This window comes from Salmo salar, chromosome 09, assembly GCF_965601325.2.
Source record: "Salmo salar chromosome 09, fSalSal1, whole genome shotgun sequence".
Taxonomy (NCBI): Eukaryota; Metazoa; Chordata; class Actinopteri; order Salmoniformes; family Salmonidae; genus Salmo; species Salmo salar.
Window position 1 is genome coordinate 138,662,559 of NC_138299.1, and position 18,375 is coordinate 138,680,933.

General features: G+C 40.8%; 1 protein-coding gene across 1 annotated transcript in view; it reads left to right on the forward strand.

Annotated features, from left to right (window-relative positions):
• Window positions 1-1,115: 1,115 nt before the first annotated feature.
• LOC106612992 (cell adhesion molecule DSCAM) overlaps window positions 1,116-18,375 on the forward strand; it is a 171,420-nt gene continuing 154,160 nt past the window's right edge. Inside the window, exon 1 of the mRNA XM_014214775.3 lies at window positions 1,116-1,919. Coding sequence (XP_014070250.2) covers window positions 1,877-1,919 — 43 coding nt within the window. The 5' untranslated portion in view covers window positions 1,116-1,876. The remainder of the gene's footprint in view (window positions 1,920-18,375) is intronic.

Sequence of the window (18,375 nt, forward strand, 5' to 3'; positions counted from 1 at the left end):
AGCCATGACATCATTTTCTGTAATTTTCCAATCTGTTTAAAGGCACAGTCAACTTAGTGTATGTAAACTTCTGACCCACTGGAATTGTGATACAGTGAATTGTAAGTGAAATAATTTGTCTGTAAACAATTTGGGGAAAAATTACTTGTGTCATGCACAAAGTAGATGTCCGAACTGACTCGCCAAAACTATAGTTTGTTAACAAGAAATTTGTGGAGTGGTAGAAAAATGAGTTTTAATGACTCCAACCTAAGTGTATGTAAACTTCTGACTTCAACTGTACATACATTATATATGCCTGGAGAGGGATAGGGCCTGGAGAGGGATAGGGGCTGGTCCTGAATGTGTGGCTGCAGACAGATGCTGACAGACAGGTCCTCTGTTTGCAGTGAATGGCCTCTTAAGGCAGGTCTGATGGTTTTGGAAGATTATCAGACAGGGCCTGCTCCTGGGCAGAGGCTGGGTGGGGAAAGGACCAGAGGCAGGTCAATGTAAAATGCACCAAATCCAGTTAGAATTCCCCATCAAAACAATTGTGGTAATAATTGTTGATGTTAGAATTAAATATTGAATGATAGCCTATTTCAACAAAATGCCAAAATGTAATGCCAACCCAAAATAGAGTAAATAAATTAAGAAAAAAATTACTTTTTTCATTTGTTTCACAAAGATATCATGACATATTTTACATTCATTTTACCAACCTAATGCTAGATGTGTGAATGATTAATTTCAACTCCATTGAAAAATAATATTTTTTATGAAATTATTTCCCACAAACATATCATTTCAAAAAACTCAAGAACCTTGAGTCAAGAACATTTTGAAGGCGTAATCATGTGTACCTTTCCTGTATAGAAAATACGTTTCTAGTCAAGTTCCTAGTTTACCTTAATAAAAGTAACACTTATTTACGCACGCACTTTGTGCCTGTATAACACTGTGCGTAAAATGTTCTCCTTGTTAACCGGCTCTTCAGGTGCGCCTTCTTTAACTGCAAAATCCCCCTCCTTACTGTATATGCTCTCACCTAGCGCCTAGGAGGACTGGCTATCTATCGCCTCTGCTCCTTTAAGGCAATGAGGAATTAAAGCGGCTGCAAAGGCAGGGGAGAGGGTTATTCTGTAATGCTCTGAGGCAGCGAGGGTTAGCGCATGGACCAATGCGATTAAAAGGGCAGTGGGAAGATGCGCGTGCTTGCCTCTTGCTGGACGGAGAGAGGTGGTGAAGATGGTCTGACTTCAGCTCATCCGGATTGGGTTTTCATTCTTATTGAACTGAACATTGACTCTTTATTTTAAGTTATTTTATTTGTCACATTTTGATTCCAAACCTGATTTTATTTTTCAGTTTTCTTTTTAAGATGCGTTTTTGTGGATTCCACATCGTTATTGTTTAGGTGTCCCCGTTTCACACCCGGAGATTTATTTTAGTAACTAAGGTTGCCCGCGTGCCACTACCCTGACTCAGCATCACACCTGGGCTGCAGGCGATCACTGTAGCCCCCTCGAGCATCCCTTTGAAGAGCAGGGGAAGTAGCAATGCACGGAGGACCAGCGTAGAGCTGCGTAGAGTCGGATATCACAGCTTTAACCAAGACAATCAGAGAGGCACATATCCTCCAAGCTCAAAGAGGGGTCTGAAAAGGGGAGAGGAAGAGTAGGCTACGAGAGCACCAGGGAGGGCGTTATAGAGAAAAAAGGAGGAGACGGTAAAGACATTATTATCAGCAGAGAGTTGGACTGGTTACTACAAGCTAGTAGCAAATGTTTAACATTACACCTGCCACACAAAACATAATTATAGGAAAGCAGCTGTCAAAGTGTGCGGAGGAAGACGAGAAAGCATAGCTTGGGGGGATTGAACGGAGCAGGGCATGTGGATATTGGCTGTTATCTTTTTCCAGAGCATCTTAAATGGTAAGTTTAATTTGCTAATTTTAATGTTCATTAGTTATGTCAGTAATTCAGTGAGGAATGTAAAGTAGATGAGGGGGGTGGAGGTCACCTGTGTGACAATTTATGGGTGCCAACAGTGCTAGGGAGAGAGGAACGGGAGTGAAATGTGCTTTCATCTATTTTAACTATACGCCACATCATTGGTCAATATTTGATAGATTCACATAAATTGTGTTAAGGCAAAGAACATATTTTTTATGATTCCTTCATTCTTCAATTGCATATTTCATTGATTGCTGAGGAAAAACATTGATGTTCGTGAGAGGCTTGATAAAGTAGACGTGACCTTAAGGTTAAAACCTTAATTGTTGTCAGTTGCAATTACTACATCGAATTTAATAATTTTTTACATGCCTGGATGTTTATGCCGGTAGGCTATGTCAGTCAGTAGTAGCATGGGCCTCAATAATGACTGACGTATTTTATATACTGGAAATTTGGTTTAACCCCCTTCCCCTCCCCCATCCAAGCTATTTATTTAGAGTTGTATATTTTCAAGTTCAATATAGGGTATTCAAATTCGAAAGGCTATTAGACACATGTAAAAGCTTGATCATGTAGCCTATCATTTTACTCTTTCCTTAGAGATGTGTGATATTAGATTAAAATAGTACATTGATTTTGAATAAATGCATTAGTTTTCATTAAAGTTTTCATTAAACAATGAGATACATTTCTAGCCCGTTTCACAGGGGTGTAGACAAATGAAGACTTGTAAAGAAACAATAATTGTGTACAAAGGAGATAAAAAAAAATTTAAGCCACCAGAACCTGATAATGATGCAAAAGGGAAAGGCACCCCTGTAGACACTGCAGACAAATATAATTTTTTTTGTAATTTCTTCTTGAGATTAATGCTGGTAAATAGATTTGAAAGAGCTTGCAGTCCATATATCATGTAACAGAAATAAAAAACAATGATATTATAGAATATTACACACAGAATTATACTGTCTCCTTTCATGTGATCAATTCATATTGATTTGCAACCTCAAATATTAAAAGGACCAAGAAATTACAGAAAGACTTTCTCTATGCATTCACTTAAAAGGTGTGTGTGTGTGTGTGTGTGTGTGTGTGTGTGTGTGTGTGTGTGTGTGTGTGTGTGTGTGTGTGTGTGTGTGTGTGTGTGTGTGTGTGTGTGTGTGTGTGTGTGTATTTGTGTACTGTGTGTGCTTTCATAAATCAATGAATCTGCAATGTGAAGCTGATCGGTGAAAGCAGTAAATGTATACAATTTATTACTTTCACAGGATCAAATAAACCATTATTTACTGGATATAATCCCTTCCCCAGGAAGGGGGTTATGACAAGGCTGGGTGTGTATGGAAAGGGGGAGATGGAGACTGAGAAAACAGAGAGGTTGAAGAAAGGGGGGAAATGGAAAGAAAATATATCTTCTTACAAACTGTACAAGCTGACAAGATGGGGGCGTTGCAGATATTTTAAGTAAACCGGGTAGAACCTCTGGTTGTGGTTATGTCGTAGAGGGTCGCTGAATTTACCGCATCAGGCAAAAAGGGGGCATTGGAGGTTTGGGATTAACCCATTTTAGCACATTGAGGGATATTCATTTTATACCAACGCAGATGTGACAAGGTGAACCCAACCCACTTGGCAAGAAAATCAGTGGTTCCTTTCTAGTTCCTTGTTTCACTCCACTCCCCTCCCCCCAAAATAATCTTAAATGATACATATTTGACTATCTTCCCTTTTTCCTTGTAAGGCTATTCTCGGTCAGCTGCTTATTGACATCCAGGTTAGGCTATTCCATCTCTACTCCACATAAAATGGTATCTCCCTCACTCACACTGTCTTCTGTGGAAACTCATAAAATAACAATAAGGATTCATGATTAATCATTATAATTGTGCCGTGACATTAGATCAACTGTCAGGCCAGGCTGGATCCATATATAGTCTCAGAAGCCTTATATTGGCAACCTAATATAAGAATAGAATAGAGGGTACATGCAAACATTTATTTTATTATTTGGAAATGGCTTCACCCTTCTGTGTTGTTCTATTGTTATCTATGTTATGCCTTTTTGGACGATGGGTATAGAATGCAATTGGAGCTGGAATCTTGTTTTATTTCGCTGCACTGTATTTCATTGTATTCTGTGGTTGGATTTCTGAAGATGGCTATTATCATGATAATGATGAGGTCTGTATTGACTGAGCTGAGCTGGCAATGGCAGAATGAACGACCTTGTAGTTAATTGTTGCTTTTTAGAGTTAGGTTTGTCTATGGAGATCCTATTAAATTACTATTCTAAATACCAAATTCATATTCAAATTCCTAAATCTACAGGTCTATCACATGTTCACTGGCCTGTCTCTATGGAAACCTCCATTATGGGTGTCAGGAAAGTGTGAGTTTGACTAAATAAGGCTATACACTGGGTGGGTGACCGGAAATTGCTTGATAAGGGCCCAGCCACTTCCTGTGCCCTTATTTAGAATATTCTGGCATAATGATAATTGAGGGAATTATACCTAAATTGCACAATATAATTTTTGAGGGAACTGGGTCAGTAGATTAGTTTTCTCTGTTGTAATTAGCCTCCAAATACAAAATTCTACAGGTATGATATTTTTAAGCCTTCTTTTAATTTTTATTCTGGCCTATTTAGACATTGTGCTCTCATTTTAACTCCATTTATCCATATTATCCTAAGATATTGGGATTTTATTTTGAACCATTAAAGCATTTATAAAACATGAATTAATAATGCAATATGGAAATTAAAATATGTATTTATTTTGTGTACTGTGGGTTACCTGTTATAATTTTTATTCAAATTGAAATGTAATTAAGAGATAAAGTAGGCTATAATAGTTATATTTAGATGGCTGAGGATTTTGCTCTCTAAAAGATGCCTTAAGGCAAAACCAATCCAAGCTCCAATTCTGTTTTTAAATACATTATGCGGCGAGGCAGCTCACATAGGGCCATTATTCATGTGTTGCACGTTTCGTCACAATTGTTTTGAACATTCATTTCAGGACTGATGCCCGGCTGAGCATTCTGCTCAATGCATTGTCAACGAGCGCTGATGAAGATTTCATCAAAAGTGCATTACAGTGGCTTGGAAATACAATGACAATTCAAAAGGAGCCAAATAATTAGTAGGAAAACCCTTTGAAAGATTGACTTTAGATGCAGTATAATGTTAGCTAGCTAACTAAGATTGAAGGGAGAGCACCGAATTTTAGCTAGCTAACGTTAGCATTACTAGCTATTTTTTACCAACTTTGCTAGCTAATGACGACATTGCCATCTGTCTAAAGTAAAATTGACAACATGATAATCATGGCAAAGTTGTTTCCTACTAAATATTTGCCATGTCAATGTATTTCCAGGCCACTATAGTGTAATTTAGACAAAACAGTCATTCGCCTCCGTTCAGAATGACTGGGCAGCTTTTTGGACACCACTATGGCGGAGGGCTGCTTGAGATGGCATGACGCAAAGGAGTGACTGAGGTGCAAACCATAGATTTCAGCACAATGATTGAGAGACAAACCTGAGCAAGGCTGTTTGAGATGGCCTACACCTTCTTTTGTCTTCAATAAATTAACATTTACACTAAGGTCAATAGGTCATGTACACTTCTCATGTACACATTTCTATCTCAATCAAAATGCCCTTTCTCATTGTCGAGGCATGACTCTATGTACAAAATCATTTTCAGAAAAGATAGTCCTCGTAGGGCATCTAAATAGCTGCCAACATCACTAGCATGACAACACATTAGGAACATGAGAAGGAAAATGCAATGGAGACTGGGGGCAGATTGATTTGACTAAACTTGGCTGAGAGGAGGAACCTGTGTTTTAGGGGAGTTAATATGCTGGGGGCAATTAAGGCAGCACACTGATTTAGAGATCCATCTGTTCCAGTATAGTGAGGTGCTCCTCTTGTAAGACTTATGCCCTTGAATCCTCCATATCTATTTAAAGATCTTTAAGACTTACTGTCTTTTGGTAGCAGTGGCCTCATGTTGGCAATTGAGGAGGACTTAGATCTAAATCTAAATCAGTATTATTTGTTTTATTATTTCCAGTTAGGGAACAGGGTCGTTCCATTTGATTTCAATCACTTTTTGACCACACCGCTTTTACATTTACGTCATTTAGCAGACGCTCTTATCCAGAGTGACTTACAAATTGGTGCATTCACCTTATGATATCCAGTGGAACAACCACTTTACAATAGTACATCTATATCTTTTTTTTTTTTGGGGGGGGGGGGTCGGTTAGAAGGATTACTTTATCCTATCCCAGGTATTCCTTAAAGAGGTGGGGTTTCAGGTGTCTCCGGAAGGTGGTGATTGACTCCGCTGTCCTGGCGTCGTGAGGGAGCTTGTTCCACCATTGGGGTGCCAGAGCAGCGAACAGTTTTGACTGGGCTGAGCGGGAACTGTGCTTCCGCAGAGGTAGGGGGGCCAGCAGGCCAGAGGTGGATGAATGCAGTGCCCTTGTTTGGGTGTAGAGACTGATCAGAGCCTGAAGGTACGGAGGTGCCGTTCACCTCACAGCTCCGTAGGCAAGCACCATGGTCTTGTAGCAGATGCGAGCTTCAACTGGAAGCCAGTGGAGTGTGCGGAGGAGCAGGGTGACGTGAGAGAACTTGGGAAGGTTGAACACCAGACGGGCTGCGGCGTTCTGGATGAGTTGTAGGGGTTTAATGGCACAGGCAGGGAGCCCCGCCAACAGCGAGTTGCAGTAATCCAGACGGGAGATGACAAGTGCCTGGATTAGGACCTGTGCCGCTTCCTGTGTAAAGCAGGGTCGTACTCTGCGAATGTTGTAGAGCATGAATCTACAGGATCGGGTCACCGCCTTGATGTTAGCGGAGAACGACAGGGTGTTGTCCAGGGTCACGCCAAGGCTCTTAGCACTCTAGGAGGAGGACACAATGGAGTTGTCAACCGTGATGGCGAGATCATGGAACGGGCAGTCCTTCCCCTGGAGAAAGAGCAGCTCCGTCTTGCCGAGGTTCAAAATGCTCAATCCATATTTGCCCATGGTAGAAGTGGTAAGAAAGTGACTTTTCGAACTTGAATGACATAACATTTATGAGACAGATGTGCTCAAAGTTTTTCATACCCCACCCTACCATGAGACATCCATGTCTTCATCACTGGAAAAGATAAACAGTTGAGTTTGATATAATTTAAAAGCTTACAAACAGAGTTGTCAAACTATTTTATAATTTCTCGAAAAAACAATTTTCAGCCAAAACATGACACCCACACTCAAGAGTATGCTGTGTCTCAACCAATGGCGGACACAACACAAACACCTCAGAGGATGTAAAATAGGGTCTAAACTACATAATTGATATTAAACGTTAAAAGTTGAAAAAAAAATTTTTTCAAGAAATGATATAACAATTTGACAATCTTGTTTGTAATTGTATTTATTTAACCCTTATTTTACCAGGTAAGTTGACTGAGAATACATTTGCATTTACAGCAACGACCTGGGGAATAGTTACAGGGAGAGGAGGGGAAATTATAGCAAACTCAACTGTTTATCTTTTCCAGTGATGAAGATATGAGGGTCTCATGGTAAGGTGGGGTATGCTTTGAGCACACTTAAATGTTTGGTCAGTCAGGTACAAAAAGTTACTTTCTGAACACTTCTACCATGTGCAACAATGTATAAAAAGTTTATTTCAAATCAAATGGGGTGCGTTCAAAAAGTGATTGAAATCAAATGGAATGACCCAACAGGCAACTAGGTATCCGAGCAGCACGGTTGACCTACCTATGAAAATGTGTACAGTAAGGCAATAAAATATAGTCGCTCTGTATGCATTGATAGATACATATTTGAGAAGTAAATGTGAGTTTAGTTCAAACATGAATTCTGCACTTGTTTAAGGTCAATTGTTCTCTAGAGTAGTTCCCCTTTGAGAGGGTGTTTGCTGGTGAAAAGTGTGAATGGCTGCGTTGTTGTTATTCCTGAGGAACTGTTACTAATGGTAATGTCTGATGATGGAGACCCTGATGTGTAATAATGGATCTCCCAGTTCACACATACTGACTCCATAATGAAGATGCCTACTAAAGATGTTCAGCAGCCGTCTTGCAGTCTAATTAGTAATGGGGCATGGGAGACTCACAGGGGTGGTGGTATGTTTCACTGAATGTAAAATCTAATTACAAATCAGACTGTGTATCCTTAAGGATTCTGCTGAATCAGAACAATATAATTGCATGAGCACCATGTAAATGTCTTTCACATTAAAATGTTAACTATACTGTTTAGCATCGGCTGGGGAAAAAAAACACACACACAGATTTACATGTTTGATCAACCTGGCAAAGACATGACATGTTATTTTATGTAATGTTATTTTAAAAGGCTGAGCACTTAGAAAAGTGGCATGGTGAAGGAACAATGAGGCTAAAGCAGTTTTTAGAGAACACTGACAAAATAAATACATGCACTAACATTCTACCTATGTCTAATGCACATACTGTATGTTGGATTAGGACTACTGTATATGAGTGGTGTGTATATAGAGCTCAAGTAGGATGTAGTGCAACTCATAAGAGTCCAGTGAACAGGACAGATGTTGGAAGTGTGTAAACAACAGATGTAGACTAACAGTGAAATGCTTACTTACGGGCCCTTTCCAACAATGCAGAGAGAAAAGAGAAATAATAGAAAAGTAACAGCATGAGGAATACATATACAAAGAGTAACGATAACTATTCACAAAGTCACAAAGATCACATATCATTTTTGAGGGACAGAATTAATCGGTCACTTAATCTAGTACCCAAATGCTCATGCTTTGAACTACACAGCCATGGGAATTAACTGGATGGATCCCTATATGCCCAATGCATATGTTTGCTCTGGTACTGTATGGATGGATCACCTTGGTGACTCTCATGGTGTGTCCCTGGATCTCTTTGAGCTTGGCAGGTTGCTCACATTTCATATGCTTCCCTTTGTCTTATTGATCTACACTCTTTTACCTTTCTTAGTGTTTAATCTATGTCCTTATCACAGCTAAACTTCTCAATCAGTCATTCTGTAAGATGCAAATACTGTTTGTGTTCACAATGTTCGAACTTCATATCTAATTTCAGAATACAGAGAAAGAGACACAAACCACAGTGTATGAATGAGCGTGTATTCAAATGAATTTGGATCAGTCACCAATTTGATGTTTTAATATGCAGAGTTGCACCTTTAAAAAGAGGTGGTTCATATTTAAAGAGTCCCCAGGAATCAGTAACTTTGTGAATGTTGGTAAATGTCTCATTAGAGTGTTGCTAGCCTGAGCTTTATTATGTGTTGCTTTCCCTCTCTCTCTATCAGCCTTTCCCCAGAAGTGATTATGCTAATTGCTGTTTGATCAGATGATTAAATTATAATTCGATTAATCCGGAGTACTAAATGCTCTGAATACATTTGCTTCTGCTTGGCTGGCTGGCTGGCTTTACAGAGCTAACGTTCCCTGTCACACAGCGAACACACAGGAGAAAGGGACAACCCTAGAGGAGAGGAGGAACATTACATTTTTTGGAGGGATGGTGTGTAGTGAGGAAGGGGGATAACAAAGAAAGCAAGGGTAGTGACTGAGAAGAGAGAGGAGGGGGCAGGTTGGCTGGGGGGTTCTTTAGGGAACACATGCTGTGCTCCTTAGTGTTAAATACATATTTTTGCTTTACGGATTGGATGTGATAAATGTTTAATATAATATGTCTATAAAGATTGTCAAATAGGTCTGGAGTATTTAAGTGAGTGTGGCACATAGCATATTTAAAGAGGCCTGGTTATGGGGCAGCTAATAAGATGACAGGAGCCAGCTGTTGTGACAGCACTGACACACTTCACAACGCCAGCTGTTCATGACTGAATTCTCTTTGACAACAGTGGAATGTGGATCAATGGAAGTAACAACAATATGTGATGACATCACTTCTGTTGGTTTCTCAATTAGTGTTACATCACTGTCTAACAATAAATGGGGCGTCTGCAACATATTTTACATTTCCTACATGATTTATGATCACCTGGGCATCACCTGTTCACCTATTTTACATTTCTCTCGAATTTCTCCTCTACACTGTATGTCTACATTTGCCACCACTCTGGAAGATCCTGTTCCCATAGCGAGCATGCAGGTTGGCAATGATGTATATATGCATGACAACATCATTGATGTCCCTGCACCTTACTGTTTGGTGACAGAGTGTTGACCAGTACATGCTATCCCCAGTATGTGAGGCTGATGTAAAAACAATATCTGACCAACAAGAAACACCTCACGGCCAGACCTGTCGTGTTGTAAGATGGGGACCCATTACAAAATACTATTTGAGTAACTGCTAATAATATCAATAGTGCATAATTCATTTTCGGAGAGATATTATTTTCAAAGTCACCGTTGTGTAGTTCTAAAAAGTGGAGAATCAATTGTTTGGAATTGTAACAGTAATTGCTTATCTACCTAGCAACTACTTTGTTCTATTCTGATTGGTCAGATTTAGATTAGTTGTTGGAGGAGAACAGGAGGTAGTTGAGTTCATGGATGGCAGTAACTGTGGTCAGTCCATCATTCATTCTGCAGATGTGTAATCTGTCTCCTTCCAGTGTTTGTCTACATAGATAGTCATCCATCCATCCACCATCTAAATAACCCTCAAACTGCACTATCAACAGTATGTAATAAACTGAATTACTCTAACTCTGTGTGAGGAAGCTAAGCAGGGTCACCTGTCAAAATACTGTTGAGCCCATGTGCTCTTCTTGACCTAGGGTGTGTTCAGTTCAGTTTAACGCTTGCTACGTTACGTGATGGTTTGTACTGAACGACACATTTCCCCAAAATGCTGCGTTCTTTAACAGCCTTTGAGGTACACTATATGTACAAATGTATGTTGACACCCCTTCAAATTTGTGGATTTGGCTATTTCAGCCATGCAGCCATGCAATCTCCATAGACAAACATTGGTATTAGAATGGGTTTACTGAAGAACTCAGTGAGTTTCAATGTGGCACCGTCATAATGTGCCACCTTTCCAACAAGTCAGTTCATCAAATTTCTGCCCTGCTAGAGCTTCCCCGGTCAACTGTAAGTGCTGTTAGTGGAAACTTCTAGGAGCAACAACAGCTCAGCCACACAAGTTCAAAGGCCAAACAAGCTCAAAGAATGGGACCGCCAAGTACTGAACCATGTAGAGCGGTAAAATAGTCTGTCCTCGGTTGCAGCACTCACTGCCGAGTTTCAAACTGCCTCTGGAAGCCACGTCAGAACAATGACTGTTCGACAGGAGCTTCATGAAATGGGTTTCCATGGCTGAGCAGCCGCACACAAGTCTTTTATTTATTTATTTATTTATTTATTTAACCTTTATTTAACTAGGCAAGTCAGTTAAGAACAAATTCTTATTTACAATGACAGCCTACCCCGGCCAAACCCTAACCCAGACGATGCTGGGCCAATTGTGCGCCGCCCGAATGGGACTCCCAATCACGGCTAGTTGTGATACAGCCTGGAATCGAACCAGGGTCTGTAGTGACAACTCTAGCACTGAGATGCAGTGCCTTTGACCAGTGCCACTCAGGAGACCGAGTGTCTAAGATCATCATGCGCAATGCCAAATGTCGGCTGGAGTGGTGTAAAGCTTGCCGTCATTGGACTCTGGAGCAGTGGAAACACGTTCTCTGGAGTGATGAATCACGCTTCACCTGGCAGTCCAATGAACAAATCTGGGTTTGGCGGATGCCAGGGGAACACTACCTGCCCCAATGCATCGTGCCAACTCTTTGGTGGAGGAGAAATAATGGTCTGGGGCTGTTTTTCATGGTTCTGGCTAGGCCCCTTAGTCCCAGTGAAGGGAAATCTTAACTATACAGCATACAATGACATTCTAGATGATTCTGTGCTTCCAACTTTGTGGCAACAGTTTGGGGAAGGCCCTTTCCTGTTTCAGCATGACAATACTCCAATTGCACAAAGCGAGGTTCATACAGAAATGGTTTGTCGCGATCGGTGTGGAAGGACTTGACTGGCCTGCACAGAGTCCAGAGTCCTGACCTCAACCCCATCGAACACCTTTGGGATGAATTGGTAAGACAACTGCGAGCCAGGCCTAATCGCCCAACATCAGTGGGCAATTAGGCTGAATGGAAGCAAGTCCCCGCAGCAATGTTCCAACATCAGTCAGCTCTTGTGGCTGAATGGAAACAAGTCCCCGCAGCAATGTTCCAAGTGTGAAACAAGTGGAAAGCCTTCCCAGAAGAGTGGAGGCTATTATTAGCAGCAAAGGGGGGACAAACTCCATATTAATGCCCATGTATTTGGAATGAGCTGTTCGACAAGCAGGTGTCCACATACATTTGGTCATGTAGTGTGTGTTTGATCCCGTTTGGTGGGTGTGGCGAGGTGTGGCCTGATCAATATGGATGTGACCATTAGAAATGGCAAAAACTTGTGCAGCACACCATACACAATCACCCTCTGGGCCACCATAATCACGCTGTCTTCAACTGGTTGTACAGTACCATTTCTGGTACAAAGGAATCCGACAAAGGATATAAGAAAGATTCAGCATACTATACTCAAAAGGTTCACAGCTCTTTCTTTCTTTATTCAAACAGTCCAGTGTGACCATGTCCTCCTCATCTAAAATGTTGCCACCCAGCATTGGTCTACTTGGATGTCATTAAATCAAGATGGTCTAGCATCTTGGCATTATCCCTGTAGCAGTGGTTTAGTTTAGTCTACACACATTGACTCCCCCTTGCTCTTCCCTCTGCCGCTCACAGGCTTTGACAAGGGGATTAGCTCCAGCTTGCCATAAATACATAATGTTTTTTTAATTTCTGTTAATTTGTTTGTGGAAAGTCTACCCAATATGAAGAAAATGCTGCACTCAAAATGTCTTGAGAAATTTGCAAAAAAAACCTTAGTATTCCCTCATTGGCACAGATAGATTGAATCAACCTAGAAAAGTCTGGGCACTGAGGAGGACAATCATTGAGCAATTTTAAGAACTTGGTATTCTCATAAGAGTAGTTGTAACAACAATTGTTTTCTCCCATCCATTTGATTGAATATACAAATTGTTTGCTCGGTTAATGCCTGTAGACTACAGCAAAAGAGGACCGAGAACGCCCCCATTCTCATCGACGGGGCTGCAGTGGAACAGGTTGAGAGCTTCAAGTTCCTTGGTGTCCACATCACCAACAAACTAACATGGTCCAAGCACACCAAGACAGTCATGAAGAGGGCACGACAAAACCTATTCCTCCTCAGGGGACTGAAAAGATTTGGCATGGGTCCTCAGATCCTCAAAATGTTCTATAGCTGCACCGTCGAGAGCATCCTGACTGGTATGGCAACTGCTCGGCCTCCGACCGCAAGGCACTACAGAGGGTAGGGCGTACGACCCAGTACATCACTGGGGCAAAGCTTCCTGCCATCCAGGACCTCTATACCAGGTGGTGTTAGAGGAAGGCCCTAAAAATTGTCAAAGACTCCAGCCACCCTAGTCATAGACTGTTCTCTCTGCTACCGCACGGCAAGCAGTACCGGAGCACCAAGTCTAGGTCCAAGAGGCTTCTAAACAGCTTCTACCCCCAAGCCATAAGACTCCTGAACATCTAATCAAATGGATACCCCCCCCCCCTCCCCCCCCCCCCCCCTTTACACCACTGCTACTCTCTGTTATTATCTATGCATAGTCACTTTAATAACTCTACCTACATGTACATATTACCTCAATTACCTCGACTAACTGGTGACTCTGTACCGGTACCCCCCTGTATATAGTCTCGCTATTGTTATTTTACTGCTGCTCTTTAGTTACTTTTATTTATTTTTCTTATTCGTATTAATATTATTATTATTTAAACGGCATTGTTGGTTAGGGGCTTGTAAGTAGGCATTTCACTGTTGTATACGGCGCATGTGACTAATAAAATGTGATTTGATTTGAAATAAACTCTTTCTCCACCCTCTAGTGTTTATATTGTGCAACGAAACAGTATTATTTTTACCCTGGTACTTTTTATTCAGCTGTAGTAGCAGCAGAGGGAGCTGCTATAGTTTGGTATATACTGTAATCCCCCATCAGATTCTCTCCCTCCTGTTGGTTCATCAGCAGCATAATTCAGACATCAACGTCTGGAGCGCTGACATTCTCCCTACTGAGATATGCTGCCGCTGCCTCCTCTATTAATGAGACATCCACTCTCACCCGTTTAACGCATTAAAATAAAACTAGATCTAGAGGTACACCATGGGGCTACGCTTTACCATATCCTACTCCTCTGACATCATACAATGGATCTGTCTTTGCATATCACCAGTGAGCAGAGCAGACAACGGCCCCTTCTGTCATGTCCTGGTTAATATTCATGAAATCAAATTGGGAGACTGTCATTTGGCAAGTTCCTGTACAAGCCCTGTGTATAGCCTCTGGGCAGAAAGAGGAGAATGCTTACTCACATTGGATAACCCCCCTCATTGTCCCCTACCCTGTTTCCTTTCCTCCCCTGTCTCTGCTCCTGGTCCCAGGCCACCCCCCAGGCATAGCACAGAGGGCTGCTTTAATTACCAAGGGTTCCTGGCTGACAGAGCCTGTCACAGTGCAGCAGCTGCCCGCCCCGCCCCACTCTGCCCCGTGTGCCTATGCCCACTGGCAGCCCCGACGACAGGCCACTGGCTCACCAGACGTGACATGGGTGCCCTATAAAATACTTGGACCCAGTTGATCAATCCACCCTCCCAGTCTCTCTGGATTTCCATATTTTCTCTGTCTCTTTTTCTGCTCTCGATGTCTGTCTGTCAGATGAGCTCATGATAAAACGATGGCAAAATATGCAATACCACCCATGGATGAAGCACAATTTAAACAGTAAACTTCCAAGCAAATGCACTACATAAACTGTACATGTGGCTGTATTCATTAAAGAAAGAGGCAGTAAGGGGTTAAAGCATGCATACATGTTGGTGTTTGTCCCATCAGCATCGATTACACGTTGAATTAAATGAAGCGCCTCGGTAGTCCTGAAAGCACTCTGTGATGGCTGATTACACCTGCCTGTCAGCTGATGAATTCTACTGCCTTTGATTGATCAGCTTCACTCAAAGTGTGAATATTCATATTTATGTTCATTTTCATGTTAAATGTGTTATGTAAACATTGTTTTTTCACACTGTACCTCTGTGTTAATACAAGGGGCTGTTTTGTGTGCAGATAATAATCATGCTCAGCATTCCATCCAAAAATATTCCATCCTGATGTTCGTCCAATCGCAACACAGCAGTTGCATAATGGCAGCGTGATTGAGAGTTATTTTCATATTAAAATGAGAGAGGAGCCATTTGGTGCTATGGAATATTGATGCTAATTGGCATCATTTCAATACTGAAGTAAATGGATAATATAATAGATTACAAATGATTGTTGTTACTCTCAAGTGGTACACTTTCAGATTTACTGCTCAATGATGGTTTTCATGAGATGTTTTCATATTAGCAGTATTGTTTTATTTGACCAATCTAGTGCTATGATACCACGTATTTAATGGAATGATTAAGCTATCATTCTCTGTACATATACATTCATTATTTCATGCACTGCTCTGTTCAGTTGCTTAGGAATTAAACATGCATTCACAGTAATGGTATACTGAGAATATTCCCAGGTGCATGTAGCTACAGTACAGTAGTTGCTAGATATGTGGTCTTAACACCAGGCATCATTTGCCTCTGGCATAAACATTTTCCTTGTTTGTTTTTCATGGTTGGATGCCCTTCTCTGGGCTATCTAACATCTACAACATTTACAAATCTAGGAAATGTAAATCTGTTCGGGGATATGTTTGTGTGTATAAAATGTTCTGGATTTATATTCCCAACTAGAATCCTCCCCCCTTCTCACTGAAAAAGACAGTGGCCTTGTCTTTTTTCTTCTCCCTCCAGTAAGCTTGGTTAATTATAGATGGATATAATACATTATTGAACAGTGTCACTTCTTTCGTCTTTACGGTTCAGCTCATGAAAAATTATGGCAATTACAAATGACCCCTGTGGTTATTTAGTAAGTGGTTAGGTTTGAGAGAAGTTGTTCGGGCATGAGAAGCATGACCCTTAGTGGGGCCTCTGAGAAGGTTGTACCTGGGTTGGATGAACCCTTTGTAGAGTAACTCATGTAGAGCTGCTCCTGTAGGAATGGGTGTAGTAGTGCAGTGACATGGTACTCAGTATGATTAGATCCACAAGGACCTTTGACTTCTCTGCAGTTGGTCTTATCAAAACAATCTTTGTCATGACTACACGGTGCTAAACTGAGTCACTTTTCTGAGTTTCAAGTTGTATTAGTCGTATGTTCAGGTTACACATGGTATACACCGTCCAACACAATGCTGACTTGCACGTTCCTTCTTGACAATGCAACAACAATAAGAAATAATAAAATATAAGAAAACTAACATAAAGTAAATAAGGCTCAGTAGAATAGAGGAAATATGCCATACTGAGCCCCGCTATTCCCATTTATTTTCAGTACTCTCGCAGAATACAAGCTTTTCAAAATGTCACACTCCTTTGATGTACTTCTTTCCAGGCATTTACTATTGTGGCATTTTCTGCTTTCAGAGTATAGACTGAGTGTGCAAAACATTATGAACATGTGCTCTTTCCATGACATAGAGTGACCAGGTGAAAGCTATGATTCCTTATTGATGTCACTTGTTAAATCCACTTCTATCAGTGTAGATGAAGGGGCTAGTATCACTGAATGGGCCAGTATCCCTGTGGAACGCTTTTGAGTCAAGTTTAATAGAACGTTTTGTTGTTTGGGAATTGTATTGGACAGTGTTTTTTTCTGTATGAAACGACTAGAAAGGACTTCTTGTGTCACTAGTGTTATAAATGTAATGGGTGCTGCATCTGTTTTCTTTCTCAGCCATTGGCTCAGATTGCTCTTGATAAACCGCCAAAGATCTCTAACGCAGAAATGTTTGAGACAGAGGATTTTAGAAAGCCGTCAAATATTATATTGAACATATTTGACGTTTTATCAATTCAATAGGGATTTTAATGTTTCTAAAATATGAACAACATCACCAATTATTGATTAATTATTTAAGACACCTACCTATACACATTGATGATTTCAGAGGATTTTTCATTAAAATGACTTGGCACACTAACAGGTTGGTTTTGATCTCTTCCTCATGTCTGAGGCTGTATTATCAATAGGCCACAAGGAAGGGTTCTACTTCAGCCCCAGCTGCAAAAGGGAATGAATTACAATTTGATATGACTTTGATGTATTCTTTTCAATTGAGTATTTAAAGCAGCTACACACCCACACATAGCAATAAGACTTTCACTCCATTTTAAAAGATTTAAACAGGCACAACCTTGATAGAACTAGTCTTTTTTTTCTCTCAATCAATGTTATTTATTTGTTATTGGGCAAATCATGATGGGCTTCAACGTGTAACAGGTGTGTTTGTACTTCGTAACTCTCTTGCGTTGTGTTTTTAAAGAAAGTCCAGCCAGTGGTCCCAGGTGATTGGTGTTTATTCTGACAATAGACACAAGGAGGCACATTAAATGTGTAGGACAACAATATGTTGATGGCTGTAGATTCATGATTCATCTGTTAGCATGGAAATAACTGTGAATTAGCAGAGAGCTAATGTGACCATTACAATAAGAGCATGCTAGCTAACTCACTCTTTCGACAATAACATAGAAAAGCACATCCCAGGATGCCCCTAATATCTAACAGGTACCGTACTCATATGTATGTGCGTGGGTGTGTATGTATGTATATATATTAGGAAATGTACACATTGTAAATATGGAAACAGATTACAGTATTTCAGAACATGACCTACCGCTTGCATGTCAATAACAGACTGGCAAGAATTTACGTTTCCAATCTCCCCCTTTCTGCAAGCGTAGCCAATGACATTACCCCTTATTGACATCTGACTTAAACCAACCAATTAGAATACATAAACATTAAATACACATTTCTGCAGTGGCAAGTGGGAACATAATTAACTGCGTTACAAATGAATAAGCCTAGGTCCATCATAGACAACATTCAAACCTTCCTGGAGCTATGTTGCAGATGCTAGTACCACAGAATCAATCAGAGATAGAGGGAGGGAGGAGAGATAGAGAGAGAGAAATCAGTGTCCTGGGTAGCCCTCTCTGTTGGAAGTCATGGGCGTCACGCAGCTAGACTCAGGATACCCCTAAGTGTCTGTGAAAGCATGTGTGGGTGTGCGTCATGAGTCATCCCTATCGTCTGTCCTCTGTGTGTACGACTGCCATTGACAGATTGATCTATCTGAGGAGGCTAATGCTCAGCTAACGCCTCCATCACCTACTAAGGAATGAGCTCAGTCACAGC